This window comes from Pristis pectinata, chromosome 10, assembly GCF_009764475.1.
Source record: "Pristis pectinata isolate sPriPec2 chromosome 10, sPriPec2.1.pri, whole genome shotgun sequence".
Classification (NCBI taxonomy): domain Eukaryota; kingdom Metazoa; phylum Chordata; class Chondrichthyes; order Rhinopristiformes; family Pristidae; genus Pristis; species Pristis pectinata.
Genome location: NC_067414.1, coordinates 7619961 through 7639379, shown reverse-complemented (window position 1 = coordinate 7639379; position 19419 = coordinate 7619961). Strand labels below are relative to the sequence as shown.

The following is a 19419-nucleotide window of genomic DNA, read 5'->3' as shown; positions in this document are numbered from 1 at the left end:
CTCCGTCTACCTATCCAAGTGCTTCTTAAATGATACTATTTTACCTGCCTCACCCACTTCCTCTGGCAGCTCGTTCCATATACTCAACACTCTCTGCATGAAAAAGTTGCCTCTCAGGTTTCTCTTCGATTTTTCCCCTCTCACCCTAAGCCTATGCCCCCTGGTTTTGGGCTCCCCTACCCTAGGGAAAAGACTGTTACCATCCATAATTTTAAACACTTCTATAAGGTCACCCCTCATTCTCCTACTTTCCAAGGAATAAAGACCTAGCCTGGCCAACCTCTCCCTATAACTCAGGCCCCCTAGTCCTGGCAACATCCTCGTAAATCTTCTCTGCGTTCTTTCCAGTTTAACCACATTTTTCCTATAACAGGGTCACCGAAACTGTACACAGTACTCCAAGTGTGGCCTCACCAACGCCTTGTACAACTGCAACATAATGTCTCAACTCCTGTACTCAGCGCCCTGACTGATGAAGGGCAAGGTGCTAATCACCTTTTTCACCACTCTGTCTACCTACGATGCCACTTTTAACGAAATATGCCCTTGTACTCCTAGGTCCCTCTGTTCCATTACACTCCCTCGTGCCCTACCTTTCATGGTATAAGTCCTACGCTGGTTTGACTTTCCAAAATGCATCACCTCGCACTTATCTGTAAACTCTTGCTCTGGAGGTTTGCAGGGGAACCTCTGCCATAGCATTGAATTTCATATCAGGCTTCCGAAAGGAACCATGGAACTGTATCCTTTAATTCCATGATCCCCAGGATGCTCAGGACCAAACCCAACATTTGCTAGCATTAGGGTGAGCAGAGGTTACATGTAGCTGGAAAGGCATTTGCTGGGTATGTTTTACTTTTTAACCTAACTCCACTCCTGCCAAACAGCTGTGGGATTAAGTCAAGGGTATGACTATGTGCACAACAGGCCCTCAGGGATAGCTGGGGGCACTATCATAGGTGATGACTCATTCAAGTGCAAATCAAGCAGATTCCTTACAGATTTTAAAATGTAGCGTAGGAGTGATTGTACGCAATTTCAAATTGCCTTAGAGAATGCAGGATTAGGGTAAGGGGTGAGAGGTTCCGAGGGGATCTGAGGAAGGACCTTTTCACCCAGAGGGTGATTGGAATTTGGAACGCGCTCCCTGAATGAGTTGTGAGGCAGAGACTCCGGCAACATTTAAGTACATAGATTTGCACTTGAATCACCAACACGGATCAGTCTATGGACCAAAGGTAAATGAGATTAGTGTAGATTGGTACTTGATGGTTAACATGGACATGATGGGCCGAAGGGCCTGTTTGTGTGCTGTATGACTCTATAACCATAATGCGAAGGGCCCTCGTTCAATCCTGCTAATAAGCTCCCCACGGGATCACGCCACACATTTGTATCATAGGCCTGTGCAGACAGGTCATGTGGCTTCCCAGACGGGAAGAGGGACTGAGACCAGCAGAGTGATCTAAAGGGAAAGTGATATTCAACTCTTGAGTCAGCTGGAGCAGAAATGGGGATCTGAGAGCCATTGATCTCAGCTGCCGTGCATTCCAAAGGTTCACCCACCCACTCCCACCTCACAGTGATTGCTCCTCTTCTCCATCGTAAATATCTCACCCCAAATCCAGGGATTATGACCCCTCGTTCTCAAGCCTCCTGCAGGGGAACAAACCTCCATGCATCCAGCATGTTTCAGAATTCTGTATGTTTCAATGAGTTCCCCTCTTATTCTTCTAAACTCTCATGAAAACAGGCATAGTCAACCCAATCTCTCCTCATGACTGTCCTGCTGTCTGAGGAATCAGTCCAGTGAACCCTTGCTGCATTCCCTCCAGAGAAAATATACCCTTTCTTAGGTAAGGACACACAACTGCACTTAATACTCCAGAAGTGGTCTCATCGACGCTCTAAATGATTGTAGTTAGGTGTGACTATCAACAACTTCTTTACATAGACTCAGGTAGAACAGTACAGCACAGGAACAGGCCCTTCAGCCCACAATGTCTATGCCAAACAAGATATTTATTTATTAGTCACATGTACATCGAAACACACAGTGAAATGCGTCTTTTTGCATTACTGAGGGTGTTCTGGGGGCAGCCCGCAAGTGTCGCCACGCTTCCGGCTCCAGCATAGCATGTCCACAACTTCCTAACCTGTACATCTTTGGAATGTGGGAGGAAACCGGAGCACCCGGAGGAAACCCACGCAGACACACGGGGAGAACGTACAAACTCCTTGCAGACAGCGGCTGGAATTGAACCTGGGTCACTGGTGCTGTAATGGCGTTACGCTAACCGCTACACTACCGTAAACACCACGCCAAATTAAACTAAATCTCTTCTGCCTGTACCTGATCCATATCCCTGCATATTCATGTGTCTATCTAAAAGCCTCTTAAGCGCCACTATCATGTCTGCTCCCACCACTACCCCTGGCAGCCCGTTCCAGGCACCCACCACTCTCTGTGTAAAAAAAACTTGCCCCGCACATCTCCTTTAAACTTCCGCCTTCTCAACTTAAATGCATGTCTTCTAGTATTTGACATTTCTACTCTGAGAAAAAGATTCAGATTATCTAGTTTATCAATGCCCCTCATAATTTTATAAACTTCTATCAGGTCTCCCCTCAGTCTCCGATGCTCCAGAAAAAACAACCCAAGTTTATCCAACCTTCCCTTATAGCTCAGTCCCTCTAATCCAGGCAGCATCCTTGTAAACCTCTTCTCAAGCCTCCACATCCTTCCTGTAATGGGGTGACCAGAACTACACACAATATTCCAAGTGCGACCTAACCAAAGTTTTATATAGTTGCAACATGACTTCCTATTATACTCAATTCCCCGACCAATAAAGGCAAGCTAGCCTTATGCCTTATTTACCACCCGATCTACTTGTGTAGCCATATTCAGGAAGCTATGGATTGGGACCCCAAGATCCTTCTGCCTACTCCTGGGGAGGTGAGCTGGGGTGGTTGGAGGGAGTTGGAAGTCAATTCCACCCTCGGCTCCCAGTGGGAGACTCTGTTTAAAAAGCAGGATGGGAACTGTGGTTACTTCGATCTACCTTTGCTAGTACCTGGTCATGAAGATGCACTGTGGTACCTTTCGTACCAATCTAATCAAAACCAGAGGAAATTGGGCACTAAATCGGCATCCTTCTGCGACCTTGATTCAGACACCCACTGATTTTTGGCCTAGCTTCATAGCACGATCATAGACTTACAACAATGGATTAGAGAGTATTAACAATGAGGAGAGTTTGGACAAACTTGGGTTGTTTTCTCTGGAGCATCAGAGGCTGAGGGACAAACTGATAGAAGTTTATAAAATTATAAGGGGTGCAGATACAGTAAACAATCAGATTCTTTTTCCCAGGGTGGAAATGTCGAACACCAGAGGGCATAGCTTTAAGGTGAGAGGGGGAAAGTTTAAAGGAGATTGATGAGGCAAGTTTTTTTTAAACACAGAGAGTGGAAGGTGCCTGGAACGTGCTGCTAGGATGGTGGTACAAGCAAATATGTTCAAAATGTTTAAGAGACACTTGGGCAGGCAGAGAATGGAAGGATGTGGACAACATGCAGGTAGACAGGATCAGTTAGACTGCTCTACTCTCTCTACACTCATGACTGTTGGCTAAGCACAGTTGGCTAACACCATCTATATATCCGCTGATGACACCACTGTCGTTGGCAGAATCTCAGACGGCGACAAGGAGGCGTACAGGAGTGAGATAGATCGGCTGGTTGAGCGGTGTTGCTATAACCTCACACTCAATGTCGGCAAGACCAAGGAGTTGATTGTGGACTTCAGGAAGGGGAAGTCGGGAGAACACACACCAGTCCTCATTGAGGGGTCAGCAGTGGAAAGGGTGAACAGCTTCAAGTTCCTGGGCGTCAACATTTCTGAGAATCTATCCTGGGCCCAATACATTGATGCAATCATGAAGAAGGCACACCAGTGGCTCTGCTTCATTAGGAGTTTGAGGAGATTTGGGATGTCACCAAAGACTCTTGCAAATTTCTACAGATGTACGGTGGAGAGCATTCTGACTGGTTGCATCACCGCCTGGTATGGAGGCTCCAATGCACAGGATCGCAAGAAGCTGAAGGGTTGTAGACTCAGCCAGCTCCATCACGGGCACAACCCTCCCAGCCATCGAGGACATCTTCAAGAGGCGATGCCTCAAGAAGGCGACATCTATCATCAAGGATTCTCACTATCCAGGTCATGCCCTCTTCTCGTTAATACCATCGGGGAGGAGTTACAGGAGCCTGAAGACCCACACTCAATGATTCAGAAACAGCTTCTTCCCCTCCGTCATCAGATTTCTGAACAGTCCATGAACCCATGAACACTACCTTGCTATTCCTCTTTTTTTGCACTATATTTGTTTTTGCAATTTATCGATTTTTACGTCTTGCACTGTACTGCTGCTGCAAAACAACAATATTCACGACATATGTGAATGATAATAAATATGATTGTCATCATAGTCAGCACAGAAGGGCCTGTTCCCGTACTGTACTGATCTAGGTTCAATGAATGTAATCGGTGCCCCTATGCATTCTATTATCTCAGTTATTCAGGCTATAAGGATCCAGCCCTCTCTTACAGCATGTTGATAGGGTGGTAAAGGCGGCATATGGCATGCTTCAGTAGTCGAGACACTGAGTTCAAGAGTCAGGAAGTTACGCTGCAGCTCTATAAAACTTTAGTTAGGCTGCATCTGGAGTACTGCATTCAGTTCTGGTCGCCCCATTATAGGAAGGAAGTGGAGGCTTTGGAGAGGGTGCAGAAGAGGTTTACCAGGATGCTGCCTGGATTAGAGGGCATGTGCTATCAAGAGAGGTTGGACAAACTTGGGTTGTTCTCTCTGGAGCGGTGGAGGCTGAGGGGAGATCTGATAGAGGCTTGTAAGATAATGAGAGGCATAGATAGACAGGCAGTATCTTTTCCCCAGGGTTCTGATACCAGAGGGTATGCATTTAAGGTGAGAGGGGATAAATTGGAAGGAGATGTGTAGGGCAAGTTTTTTTTTTACACAGAGAGTGTTGGGTGCCTGGAATGTGCTGCCAGGGGTGGTGGTGGAGGCAGATACGATAGAGGTGTCCAAGAAGCTCTTAGATAGGCACATGAATGTGAGGGAAATGGTAGGACATGGACACTGTGTAGGCAGAAGGAATTAGTTTAGTTGAGCATTTGATTACCAATGTTTGTCACAACATTGTGGGCCGAAGGGCCTGTTCCTGTGCTGTTCTGTTCTATGTTCTAAAACTGGGTGTAACATGTATTTGTGCTTGTACCTCAAATGACCTGGATTGGTTGTGCTGGAGATTGGATGCAAGTAGATCTGAACCTTCAAACAAGAACAGATAACGCTGGAAACAATGAGCAGTGTCTGTGGAAACAGTTAACATTGTCATCATTTTCTGTCTTTGTTTCAGGTTTCCAGCATCTGCAGTGTTTTTCGATTTTCATATCTTAATCCTCACTCATCATTGAGCCCAGAGGATCAGCCAAGGGGGTCGCGTAGGTTTACTTTCCCACAGCATCCAAGGCAGAAGTGGGAATGTGATCGCATCCCAACAAGGAGGGGAATGGCAAAGGTATACAGAACCAGAATTGGGGAAAAGCATCATAGAGTCAAACAGCACGGAAACAGGCCCTTCGGTCCAACTGGTCCATGCTGACCAAGATCCCCGTCTAAGCTAGTGCGATTAAGATAAGATATCTTTATTAGTCACATGCACATCGAAACACACAGTGAAATGCATCTTTTGCGTAGAGTGCTCTGGGGGCAGCCCGCAAGTGTCGCCACGCTTCCGGCGCCAACATAGCATGCCCACAACTTCCTAACCCATACGTCTTTGGAATGTGGGAGGAAACCGGAGCACCCAGAGGAAACCCATGCAGACACGGGGAGAACGTACAAACTCCTCACGGAAAGCAGTTGGAATTGAACCCAGGTCGCTGGCGCTGTAATAGCGTTGCACTAGCCACTACACTACCATTTGGCCCATATCCCTCTAAACCTTTCCTATCCATGTACCTGTCCAAGTACCTTTTCAATGTTGTTAATGTACCTGCCTCAACCACTTCCTCTGGCAGCTCGTTCCATATACTGACCACCCTCTGGGTGAAAACGTTGTCCCTCAGGTTCCTATTAAATCTCTCCCCTCTCACCTTAAACCCATGTCCTCTAGTTCTTGATTCCCCAACCCTGGGAAAAAGATGGTGTGCATTCACCCTATTTATGTCCTATGTTAGCTCTCTAAACGGGATAGACTGGCAAAGGTGAAGCATCTGTCCAGCCCTCTAATGAAATAAGACCTCTTGCACATATCACAGCAACATAGCACGGAAACAGACCCTTTGGCCTACTAAGTCCTTGCTGACCATCAATCACCCATCCACACATCCCAATTTACTTACCCCACATTCCCATCAGCACCGTTTACACTGCTCGTACACTAATCCACCTTCCCATCAACTCCCCCCCAGAGTCTGCCACTCACCAACACACTAGGGGCCAATAAACCTACCAACACACAAGGGGCCAATAAACCTCCCAACACACACCTCTGCTTCTCTCGCTTACCCTGGGACTTGGGCCGAAAGGGAGGGGATAGAGGCACTGATTACATTCATAGAACATAGAACAGTGCAGCACAGGAACAGGCCCTTCAGCCCATCATGTCTGTGCCGACCACGATGCCAATCGAACTAATCCAGTCTGCCTGCACATTGTCTGTATCCCTCTATTCCCTGCCTAAATGTCCCTTAACCATTGCTACTGTATCTGCTTCCACCATTTCCCCTGGCAGCGCGTTCCAGGCACCCACTGCTCTCTGTCACAGGGAGGGCGTGCAAACACCACACAGACAGCACCGGAGGTGGGGATTGAACCCAGGTCTCTGGCACTGTGCGGCAGTGGCTCTACCAGCTGCGCCACTATTCCACCTTATCATTTTAACTTCCCACAGGCAATAACAATGCACTGATGATTTTGTTTAAGCCTTAGCTACCTCGAAAGGTCTAGATCATCTAACACAGCCCTATTCATCTGAATGCTGGTCTTCACTCAAAAGGGGTGAGGCAAGTTTGTTGCTCATTGTCCCTTCTTTAACCTCGATTTATATTTTCAATTAATTAGATAGATAGATATCTTTATTAGTCACATGTACATCGAAACACACAGTGAAATGCATCTTTTGCATAGAGTGTTCTGGGGGCAGCCCGCAAGTGTCGCCACGCTTCCGGCACCAACATAGCATGTCCACAACTTCTTAACCTGCACGTCTTTGGAATGTGGGAGGAAACCAGAGCACCCGGAGGAAACCCACGCAGACATGGGGAGAACGTACAAACTCCTTACAGACAGTGGCCGGAATTGAACACAGGTCGCTGGCGTTGTAATAGCCTTACACTAACTGCTATACTACCGTGCCTGCCTATTAGCAGCAATTTCAAGTGTTTTTTAAATACATTTACCATTTTTATTTTTAAAAAAATTTAATTACTTATTTTTATGCAACTCTTCCCAACCTAAATATGTTTACCATTTTTATTTTTTTAATATTTTGATTATTTCTTTCTGTGTACAACTGTTCTCAAATTGTGAAAAGTTCTTTGACTGCAGGGCTGTCAAAAAGCCATCAGGGCAGTCCACGGGCAGGGCCTGTGACCCAGTCACTGTATGTGGCCCACTGCAACTCAGAGAAAGATTTCATCGACAGGATCTGCAGTTGAAAAAAATTTAGTTCAGCTCGATGGGGGCATTGTGGGTTGTGCGGGCTGGAGTCAGTGTGAACCAGCTTCAAGGAAAAGATCGACATTAACTAAATATGAGTTTAAGAACCAGGTTGTATCTGGCCTGTGTTGGGGTATCATCTCTCTTTCACTCTTTTGACCACTTAAGTAAAACACTTCCTCAGCAGGGACACGGATTTACCGACCAACCCAGAGGTAGCTACTGGCGAGGTTCTTGGTAGGAAGAGGGCAATGGGATCTGGACAGGCAGCAATGTTTAGCGTCTCGAGCAGGGTGAAGCTCTGCCAACCTGCTTCTATCAACCCACAGGTGCGCTGCATGCTGCCAAAGTTGCAACAATCTGGGCTCCAGTCTGGATCTTTCAGGGGTAACTAGTTCTTAAATCCAATCAGTAGTGGGCAGCCCAATGCTCACGGGAAGGTAATACAATATCTTCTAGGTGACCTTAGGGCATCTTATTTCAGAATCAGAATCAGATTTATTGTCACTGACTTAGATGATGTGAAATTTGTTGTTTTGCAGCAGCAGTACAGTGCAAAGACTTAAAATTACTATAAATTACAAAAATAAATAAATAGTGCAAAAATAAGGGAATGATATGTTCATGGACCATTCAGAAACCTGATGGCAGAAGGGAAGAAGCTGTGCCTAAGTTGTTGAGTGTGGGTCTTCAGGCTCCTGTACCTCCTCCCTGATGGTAGAAACAAGAGGGCATGTCCTGGATGGTGATATTTTGTTAAAGGACGATATAAATGCAAGCTGACTTGTTGCTTGTTCCCTCCCTTTTTCTTTTACATTGACCTCGCTGCTTCTTTGCCCAACTCTGGAGTACATTTTTCACTATCTCTCCGCTCCTTGCTGCTTACGTATTCCCGTCCCTACCTTCTGCATTGGTGGATGAAGGCAATGGTGCTGTGGGACACTTCTTTACCAGGGCTGTACATGACAAGTTGCTTACCGGTTGGGTTGTATTGCAAAGCGTGGGCCACTCTCTTAGCAGTCTACTGTTCTGGTCTTCAACTCTGCTTTGTTACTTCACCAGAAGAATTCATGCTTTGGAAATTCGTGGGTGGAATTCTCACTGCTGAGTTCAGGTTATTTTCAGTCACAGCCCATTCCTAACCTTGTCAGAGTTGCCTTGAAATGATCTTGGCTTATGAATTGAGGTGGGCGGGGGTGGGGAGGGCATGCACGACACTGGCCACTGCCTTCCAGTGACAAAGACCCAGGTTCAATCCTGACCTCAGGTGCTGTGTGGAGTTTGCGCGTTCTCCCTGTGACCGTGTGGTGCTCCGGTTTCCTCCCACGTCCAAAAATATGCGGGTTGGCAGGTTAATTGGCCGCTGTAAATTGCCCCTTGTGTGTAGGTGAGTGGTAGAATCTGGGGGGAGTTGATGGCAACGTGGAGAGAATAGAACTGGGTGAGTGTAGGAGCAGTGTAAATGGGTGCTTAAAGGTCAATACCCTGCTGAAGACCACTGCATGTGCGTGGGAGCCTCCTTGAGATAGTGCATCAAATATATGAGTGCCTTTAAGGTAATTTTATGCCGTGGAATGTGCAATAAGTGACAAAAGTTGTGCTAAATGATAGATTATCTAGAACATAGCACAGAACAGGCCCTTCAGCCCACAACATTGTGCCAACATAGCTAATCCCTTCTACCTGCAGAAGTCCCACATCCCTCCATTTTTCTCTAATTCATGGGCCTATCCTAGCCCCTCTTAAAAGCCCCCAATGATCTAGGCCCATCTATCTTATTCAGGAGTAATGTTTACTGGTAAGTAATTCTGGTACCTGCCGTCCATTCTTGATGAGCTTCCTCACTATCTCCTTGATCATGGGCGAGTCCTCCCTTGGTGGATGAAAACGCAGATCAATTTTGGTTTCGGTCTCCAGGCCTTTTATAACGTAAGGCCATCCCAGGTCTAAGTCTGGGGCTTCTGTGTCAGACTGAACGGGCCAGTAGGTGCCAGAGGAAGAGCCATCTGTGTCATCCACGGGAGTACTGATGCTTGATGAAAACAACTTCTTGACATTGTCCTTGATAAAATAAAGCTCCTCCTCAGCCAGGAACTGGCCCAGCCCTTCCTTTGCAAGAAATTCTTCATAGCCAAGGATACCTTCATCCACGAGCTTATCGATAGCTAAACGATACCACTCCTTATAGTGGGGCTCAACATAATCCTTAGATTTATATTCATCACCCAGGGAAGAGATGTGGGAAGATAGGTTCATGTTTACAGAGATTAACGTGGAATATTCAGGACTGAATCGGTACACCTAGTGCAGGAAGAAAAAACAATTTTACCATTCTGAATAACAGCAGGAAATCCAACCCAGAAACAAACAATGGAAGCATCTTACAATAACAACCCCTTACAGAATTCCTTATTAAAAAACAGTTCACTCCTGCTTCACCTGAAAAAAAGTTGAAGTGAAATGACTGCTGTGAGAAACCAAACGGTCTAAGCTTTCACACCCAAAATTAAAAGAAAAATCTTGGCTGATTTCAGGTGGTTAAGGATTCAAAGGTTACTTGTCAAAGCATGTTTGAAGCTTCAGTGCCTGCTTAAAGTGTACCTGGAGTTTCAACGAGATGTGTTTCTTTTTAAATGTATGATAGTCAATGAGTGTACTGGTTCTCAGTATTGTACAGATCATTGGGATACACTTGCAGCACTAGATAAATGGGGTGGACAGATATACAGTATAGATAGGTGGTACAGTGGCCCACCTAGAGCCTCTGCCTCACAGCTCCAGTAACCTGGGTTCAAGCCTGACCTCCAGTGCTGTCTGTGTGGAGTTTGCACATTCCCCCTGTGACCGCCTGGGCTTCCTCTGGGTGCTCCGGTTTCCTCCCACATCCCAACGCGTGCGGGTTGGTGGGTTAATTGGTGACTGTAAATTTCCCAAGTGAGCTAGTGAGGGGTGGAATCTGGGTGGGAGTGGACGGGAATGTGGGTGGACAGGTTACAGGGAAATGAATGTGGTGAATGGGATTGCACTGTGACCCAGCATAAACTCAATGGGCTGAATGCTTCCTTCTACATCACAGGGAAACATGGGAAAGAGTCCTTAGAGGTGGCCGAGACAGGGTGCTTGTCATTGTTCCCCAGAGTGCAGAACACAAGAGCATAGATAGGGTGGACGAGGGCAGAGATAGGGTGGACAAGCAATATCTTTTTCCCATTATTGAGCAATCCAATACCAGAGGGCATGCATTTAAGGTGAGAAGGGGTAGGTTCAGAACAGATGTGAGGGGTACATTTTTTACTCAGAGAGTGGTGGATGCCTGGAATGCGTTGCCTGATAGGGTGCTGGAGGCAAATTCATTGGGGGCTTTTAAGAGGGATTTGGATGGGCACATGAATGAGAGGAAAATAGAGGGATATGGGCATTCTGTAGGTAGGAGGGATTAGCTATGTCGGCACAACATTGTGGGCCGAAGGGCCTGTTCTGTGCTGTACTGTTCTATCTTCTATCAGGAAGATCTGGTTGGAATCAATTAAAATCTAGACAGGTCACAGCTAGAATACTGCATACAGTTCTTTGACAGCATCAGAGAGGGCACAGAGGAGATTGAAGGCGTTTCTGGGGCTGATGAATTTAATGGAGAGGACAACAAACAAGGCTGGGTGGAGATTTATTTGACAGAAAAGGCAAAATAACCGCAGATGCTGGAAATCTGAAATAAGAATCAGAAGATGGAAGGAAATGCTCAGGCAGCATCTTGTGGAGAGAGAATCAGAGTTAATGCTCCAGGAAAGTGAATCTTTCACAAGAAACTTATTTCAGCTCATGGGAAACCTTTAGGTAGAGCGAAAAGGCAGAGTCTACAGCCCTCAGTAACCGTGTCAGCAACTCAGGGCATGAAGTTACTTGTGAAAGGATTGAAGGGTGAGGAAGGTTAACCAGGGAGTGATGGAGACCAGCACCTCACTGCCTGAACAAGTGGTGCCGGTAGGTACTCTCACTGTCCTGTAGAAACACAGGGATCGATACTTTAAGAGCAGTGACCTTCAAGGATTCAGATGGAGATCTGGGAAGTCAGTGTTATATAATTAGCCCACCTCACCGTTCCAGAGACCCCGGTTCGATCCCGGCCCCCGGCGCCGCCTGTGTGGAGTTTGCATGTTCCCCCTGTGACCGCCTGGGTTTCCCAGTTCTCTGCCACATCCCACAGAGGAGTTGAGCGGCAGTTGACCGAGTGCCACAAGTTAACGACCGGCGTAGGTGAGCGACAGGAGAATCGGTGGGAAGTTAATAGAGAGTGTAGATAACTGGGGGAGGGGGTGGGGCTGCTGTGAACCAGCATAGGCTTGATGGGCCGAACGACCTCATTCCATCAAAGGAAATGAGCTAAAAATGAAATATGAGCTCCCAATGAGTCATGAAGTCATCCAACACAGAAACAGGCCCTCCCACCCCCTATGTCTATGCCAACCATCAGGTACTTATCCATACAAATCCCAGTTACCAGCACTGTATCCTTCAACGCCTGTCCACTATAAGTGTCTACGCACGGTCACATTAATCTGAATCACCTTCCACTCTCAGCCATAGATATTGGAAGCAATGGAACTAAATCAGCACTGAGACTGCACATTAAGGGAGTTCTTCTGTGCTTCCAGTTGGGCAGAACAAAGTCCTTCCACTATAATGACAATTGTCACCAAACAGCTCGCTTCTGATATCAACACCGTGACCATGTTCACGCAGAGGGTCGAAAGTGACCCCAGTAACTCGACCGGCTTGTGACCTGACTTAAATGACCGTGACTACCTGTCCGCACTGACCCGTGGTCTCATTCCTCTCCCATTGTACCTTCCTCTGAACGAGGTGGATGACTTTTGTTTGAAACACGATTTCTTCCTTCGGGGCAAAACAAAAAAGTTCTCAGCGAGATTCGAGAAGAAGTCGCCAGCGAGTCTCAACCCCAGACACAGGTGAGAGGTTTGAAACTTTGACTTACTTTGTGGAGTTCTGGAGAGTGCGGACCCGTCGAGAGTGTGATGACCCTTTTCCCCACTTGTCTCTTCTTGCAGCAGCCAGCTCGACCTCGCTGCGTGGGTACTTTCTCTGTGGCAGGTTACAAAGTGAACGATTGGACTAATTACGTGATTGGGGCACGGCACTGGGGCACAGGGCGTGGAAACCAGTTCCAACATGTAACTGTATTAACGCGCCTGTGTGTCAAACCAGCTCTTGAAGCCGAGCCAGAAGTTATGCAAAACCAGTTCCATTCTGTGAACCACCCTTTCACTTCAATCGCGCCAAGGGCTATGAAGGTATTTTTCAAACTGACCCGGTAAGACTGTGAATGCGAAATTGGAAGAGGCGCGATTCCATCTGAAGGCGACGACCGAAACTTTTTGTCACGTTTTTACAATTAGTGAATCATCCGTGGGACTGTCGTTTCTAATCCCTCCCCCCCCCCCCCCCCCCCCCCCCCCCCCCTCCCACCACACACACACACAGATAGTATGTCAATTCGACAAGTGTTGTGTAATACCCCCCACCCCAGACCACAAGGGAAGGTGTGCTTGTGGGGTATATTTTTCTCTACCCTTGCATTAAAAACATTAAAGAAAATTGGCCAGAACTTGTCTCACTTCCCAAGGCCAGAAATGAACTGGCCTGTTTCCAACCCCCACACCTGCCCGTCACTATCTCTTACCTGCATCTACCTGTCACCACCCTGTGCCCACCCCGCCTCCCCTCTTTTGTCCAACTATCACTGCTCTGCTTTTCCCTCCTATATATTGGGCTTCCCCTTTTCCTATCTTCCGTCCTGAAGAAGGGTCCTGACCCGAAACGTTGATGGCCTGATTTCTCCACGGATGCTGCCCGGCCTGCTGAGCTCCTCCGGCATCATCGTGTTTTTCATCTAGATTTCAACATCTGCTGTCCTTTGTTTCTCCTGTTTTAATCGTAGAGTTCTACAGCACAGAAAACCTGATGGAGGATTTTAAAATTATGAGAGGCATAGATAGGGTAGATAGTCAGAATCTTTTCCCCAAACACCAGAGGACATAGTGTAGCGGTTAGCATAACGCTTTACAGCGCCAACGACCCAGGTTCAATTCCCGCCGCTTTCTGTAAGGAGTTTGTACGTTCTCCCCGAGTCTGCGTGGGTTTCCTCCGGGTGCTCCGGATTCCTCCCACATTCCAAAGACGTACGGGTTAGGAAGTTGTGGGCATGCTATGTTGGCGCCGGAAGCGTGGCGACACTTGCGGGCTGCCCCCAGAACACTCCACGCAAAAGATGCATTTCACTGTGTGTTTCGATGTACATGTGACTAATAAAGATATCTTATCTTTTAAGGGTAGAGGGGGGAGTTTAAAGGTGACGTGAGGGGCAAGTTTTTTTACACAGAGAGTGGTAGGTGCCTGGAATGGGTCACCAGGGGTAGTGGTGGCAGCAGGCGGTCTGGTGGAGTTTTAGACAGACACATAAATTTGATGGGAATGGAAGGATGTGGATGATACACAGGAGGAGGACATGTAGTATAAATTAGCAACAAGCTCGGCAAACATCGTGGGCCAAATGGCCTGTCCAGTGCTGTATTGTTCTATGTTCCATGAAAAGAGGCCCTTCGGCCCAACTCGTCCATGCTGATCAAGTTGCCTACCTGAGTTAGTGCCTGCGTTTGGCCCACATCCCTCGAAATATTTCCTAACCATGTACCTGTCCAACCGTCTTTCAAATGTCATTATTGTACTCTCCTCCACCTCTTCCTCTGGCATCATCTTATTGTTCAGTTCTACAGGGGGACTCCCACTTGTACAGAGAAAATTGAGTCTGTCTGGTTGTCTGACCTGGAGCATTTAGCATAATGATTCTCAGAATCAAGTTGATTATCACTGACATATGTTGTGAGATTTGTTGTTTTGCGGCAGCAGTACAGTGCAAGGTGTAAAAATGACTATAAGTTACATAAATAAATAGAGTGCCAAAGAGGAATAACGAGGTAGTGTTCATGGGTTCATGGACCATTCAGAAATCTTATGGCGGAGGGGAAGAAGCTGTTCCTGAAATGTTGAGTGTGGGTCTTCAGGCTCCTGTACCTCCTCCCCGACGGTGTTAATGAGAAGACGGCATATCCTGAGTGGTGAGGGTCCTTCATGATGGATGCCACCTTCTTGAGGCACCGCCTCTTGAAGAAGTCCTCGATGGTGTGCCCGTAATGGAGCTGGCTGAGTCTACGACCCTCTGCAGCCTCTTTCGATCCTGCACGTTGGAGCCTCCATACCAGGCAGTGATGCAACCAATCAGAATGCTCTCCAGTGTACATCTGTAGAAATTTGCAAGAACCTTTGGTGACATACCATATTTCCTCAAACTGCTAATGAAGTAGAGCCATTGGCATGCCTTCTTCGTGATTGCATCAATGTGTTGGACCCAGGATAGGTCCTCTGAGATGTTGATGCCCAGGAACTTGAAGGTGTTCACCCTTTCCACCGCTGACCCCTCAATAAATACTGGTGAGTGTTCTCTTGACTTCCCCTTCCTGAAGTCCACAATCAGTTCCTTGGGCTTGCTGATGTTGAGTGCGAGGTTGTTGTTGCGACACCACTCAACCAGCCGATCTATCTCACTCTCCAAATTCTGTGATGTTGGATATTGTGATACTGGTAGGTCCTAACACCAGCCTGGATCTCATCACATTTATAGATATAGAGTCACAGAGACATACAGCATGGTAACAGGTCCTTCAGCTCACTAAGTCCTCGCCAACCAGCAACCACCCATTGCACTAACCCTACATTAACCCCATTTATTCTCTGCACATTACCATCAACTTCCACCAGATTCTACCACTCCTAACACACCAGGAGCAAGTTGCAGCGGCCAATTAATCTATGAAACTGCGCATCTTTAGGCTGTGGGAGGAAACCAGAGCACCCAGGGGAAACCCATGTGGTCACAGGGAGGATGTGCAAACTCTACCCATCGGAGGTCAGGGTTGAACTTGGGTCACTGGAGCGGTGAGGCAGTGGCTCTACCAGTTGCACCACCGTGCTGTCCAGTGGTGACTCTAGTGTTCTTGAGAAATAAGGTAAGGTCAGTGTGCACAATCGCAATCATTTCACAGCATGATGAGAAGTCGGCTGTCTTGCATTGTGAGGAGCTGACTATCTCAGGACACAAGCAAAAGACAAACTGCTGGAGGAAGCCAGCCAATCGAGCAGCCTCGGTGGAGGGAAATGGACTGTCGACATTCCGGGTCGAGACCTTTAATGTCGACAGTTCAGTTCCTTCTGCAGATGCTGCCCAATTGGCTGAGTTTCTCCAGTAGTTTGTTTTTTCGCTCCAGATTCCAGTGTCTGCGGTCATTGTGTGCAGTTCTGGTCAACTACCTACAGGAAAGATATCAATGAGCTTGAAAGAGTGTAGAGAAAATTTACAAGGATGTTGCCGGGACTTGAGGACCTGAGTTATAGGGAAAGGTTGAATAGGTTAGGACTTTATTCCCTGGAGCGCGGGAGAATGAGGGGAGATCTGATCGAAGTATACAAAATTATGAGGGGTATAGATAGGGTGAATGCATGCAGGCTTTTTCCTCTCAGGTTGGGTGAGACTAGAACTAGAGGTCATAGGTTTAGGGTGAAAGGTGAAATATTTAAGGGGAATCAGAGGGGGAACTTCTTCACTCAGAGGGTGGTGCGAGTGTGGAATGAGCTGCCAGCGGAAGTGGTGGATGCGAGTTCAATTGTAACACTTAAGAGAGGTTTTGGACAGGTACATGATGGGAGGGGTTTGGAGGGATATGGTCTGCGTGCAAGTCAATGGGACTAAGCAGAAGATCAATTCGGCATGGACTGGATGGGCCAAAGGGCCTGTTTCTGTGCTGTAGTACTCTATCCATGACTCTTGTGTCTCTATCTTACGACATGGTTGGATGGGTAGAGGGGGGACAGGTATCATTGGCCTGGATAAGTGGAAGCCCCTCTTCCCATATCAACGAGTGGGCAAAAGGGCTCCTGTTTCCCACCTTGTTCTCGAGTACCTTTGCCTGCTTGAGTGAGTGATAAAACTTTCTGTTTTGGAAAAACTAGCTGGGTGCCAGAGGTCTGTTCACCTTGGATGGATTACTGTTCCAGGCAAGAAACTACTTGTACATTGGAAGTCTGAACCTGCTAATGGTAGAATTCTATCAGCCAGGTAGAGAAGTGGCTTCTCTTTTACTTCCCATCGCCAAGAAAGAAAAAAACACTAAGGGATGGTATATTGTTCATTTGTACATTTTGGTGTTGCATAGGTCAAAGTCAAGTTTATTGCCATATGCACAAGTCCACATGTGCACAGGTGCAATGGAAAACTTACTTGCAGCAGCATCACAGGTACATAGCATCAGAGAAGCAGCATTCCACGAGAAAAACATAAATTAGACATAAATTGTACACAATTTTACAAGAAAGAACACAAAAAAAAGGTCCATTGTGGTACAAAGTGTTCAAAGTGGTCATAGTTTTGCTAAGGGTTGTGTCAGTTGGTTCAAGAACCGAATGGTTGAAGGGAAATAGCTGTTCCTGAACCTGGTGGTGTGGGACTTCAGGCTTCTGTACCTCCTGCCCGATGGTAGCTGCGAGAAGATGGCGTGACCTGGATGGTGGGGATCTTTGATGATGGATGTTGCCTTCTTGAGGCAGCACCTCCTGTAAATATTATTGATGGTGGGGAGGGATGTGCCCGTGATGTATTGGGCATAGTCCACTACTCTCTGCAGCTTCTTATGTTCCTGTGCATTTGAATTGCCGTACCAGACCATGATTCCACCAGTCCGGATAATTGTTACATCATGGTCTGATAAGTCAAGCCTTCGATAGGCAAATCTAATCCTGGCCATCTCCATTGGGATAGAATTTCTCACAGCAATGTCACATGACGTGTAACTTCACAGTTGAAAGACATATGCAGATAACATATAATTGTGATGTAATGGTGGGTGTCACAGTAGCACAGCGGGTAGGGCCGCTGCCTCAAAGCACCAGAGACCCGGGTTCAATCCTGACCTCGGGTGCTGGCTGTGTGGAGTTTGCACGTTCTCCTGGTGACCACGAGGTGCTTGGGTTTCCTCCCACATCCAAAAAATGTGCAGGTTGGTGGGTTAATTGGCTGCTGTTAATTGTGTCTAGTGTGTAGGTGAGGGGTCGAATCCAGGGGGAGTTGAGAATGTGGGGAGAATAAAAAATGGGGTTGGTGTAAATGTGTGGCTGATGATCAGTGAGGACCTGAAGCCGTCTCCATGTTGTATATCTGCATGATTCTAAAATACCACAGTAATCCCCCTTTGAGAGGTTGCCTGATGAAGGGTCTCGACTTGAAACGTCGACTGTTTATTTCCCTCCATAGATGCTGCCTGACCTGCTGAGTTCCTCCAGCACTTTGCGTGTGTTAATCCCCCTGTAATTTGATTTTTTCTCTAAAATCTCTATTATTATAATTCACATTGTTTATTACTATGCAAAAACATTAATAATATGTGCCCATCTTATTTCATTTTAATGTGCATCTAATTTTATCATTTATGTATTCATTTCCTCATTTTGTATCATCAGTAAATATATGTCACCATAATATAATCAGTGTTGGGTTACAGTCCTGCTGTGTTTACAGAGCAGTGCACTATGCACTGTACTACAAGAGAGCAAAAGACCTGTCAAGCTTCAAATGGCTTACATAATGTCACACTTGGAAACAGAGAAAAGAGGTTCACTCACCGACGGTTGGCTTGTCGACAGAAGCCTTAAAACTGTCATTCATTAACCACCAAGTGACCGAAAGTATCTGCAGGCCTTTAACCAGGACTTGCTGACACAGGGCACCCTCCCACAAGAACAATTGAAGAGTTGATTTTTAAGAGTATTACTGCATATATTTTAACTGTGAATTAGGTAAAGCACTGACTGAGTTGGTATGAACTCTGCACATTTTTCAATTGATCTGTTTTTCTGTGAACCATGATTTGTAACTGCAAAAGTAATTTTTTGCCCCAAAAGGACACATACAGCTGTTTTATTGATAACATTGGCTCCGATTGGAGCAGGCTACCCAGGCCAGGTGACCTCTGAGCAACATCATCTTAAATCAAGTGGTATTTGTAAACAGTGTTAATGATAAGGTCAACTTCAGCGAGGCTTTTGACAAGGTCCCTCATGGCAGTGTTGCATGCGATTCACAGTGACTTGGTAGTTTGGATTCAGAGATTTACCAGGATGCTGCCTGGATTGGAGAGCATGTCTTATGAGGATAGGTTGAGCGAGCTCGGGCTTTTCTCTTTGGAGAGAAGGAGGATGAGAGGTGACTTGATAGAGGTGTACAAGATGATAAGAGGCATAGATCGAGTGGACAGTCAGAGACTTTTTCCCAGGGTGACAATGGCTAACACGAGGGGACATAATTTTAAGGTGATTGGAAGAAGGTATAAGGGGGATGTCAGGGGTAAGTTTTTTACACAGAGAGTGATGGGTGCCTTGAACTAACTGCCAAGGATGGTAGTGGAGGCAGATATAATAGTGTGATCAAGAAGCTTTAAGGGAGACACATGAACATGCAGGGAGTGGAATGATATGGATCATGTGCAGGCAGAAGGGATTAGTTTAATTTCATGATGTGGGACACAGACATCGTGTGTTGTAGTGC

The 19419-nt window shown here is 46.6% G+C and overlaps 1 protein-coding gene across 1 annotated transcript in view; it reads right to left on the bottom strand.

Annotated features, from left to right (window-relative positions):
* fam83b (family with sequence similarity 83 member B) overlaps positions 1-13036 on the bottom strand; it is a 49219-nt gene extending 36183 nt beyond the window's left edge. Inside the window, exons 1-2 of the mRNA XM_052024378.1 lie at positions 12745-13036; positions 9567-10052 (exon numbers count right to left, since the gene is read on the bottom strand). Coding sequence (XP_051880338.1) covers positions 9567-10007 — 441 coding nt within the window. The 5' untranslated portion in view covers positions 10008-10052; positions 12745-13036. The remainder of the gene's footprint in view (positions 1-9566; positions 10053-12744) is intronic.
* Positions 13037-19419: the final 6383 nt, after the last annotated feature.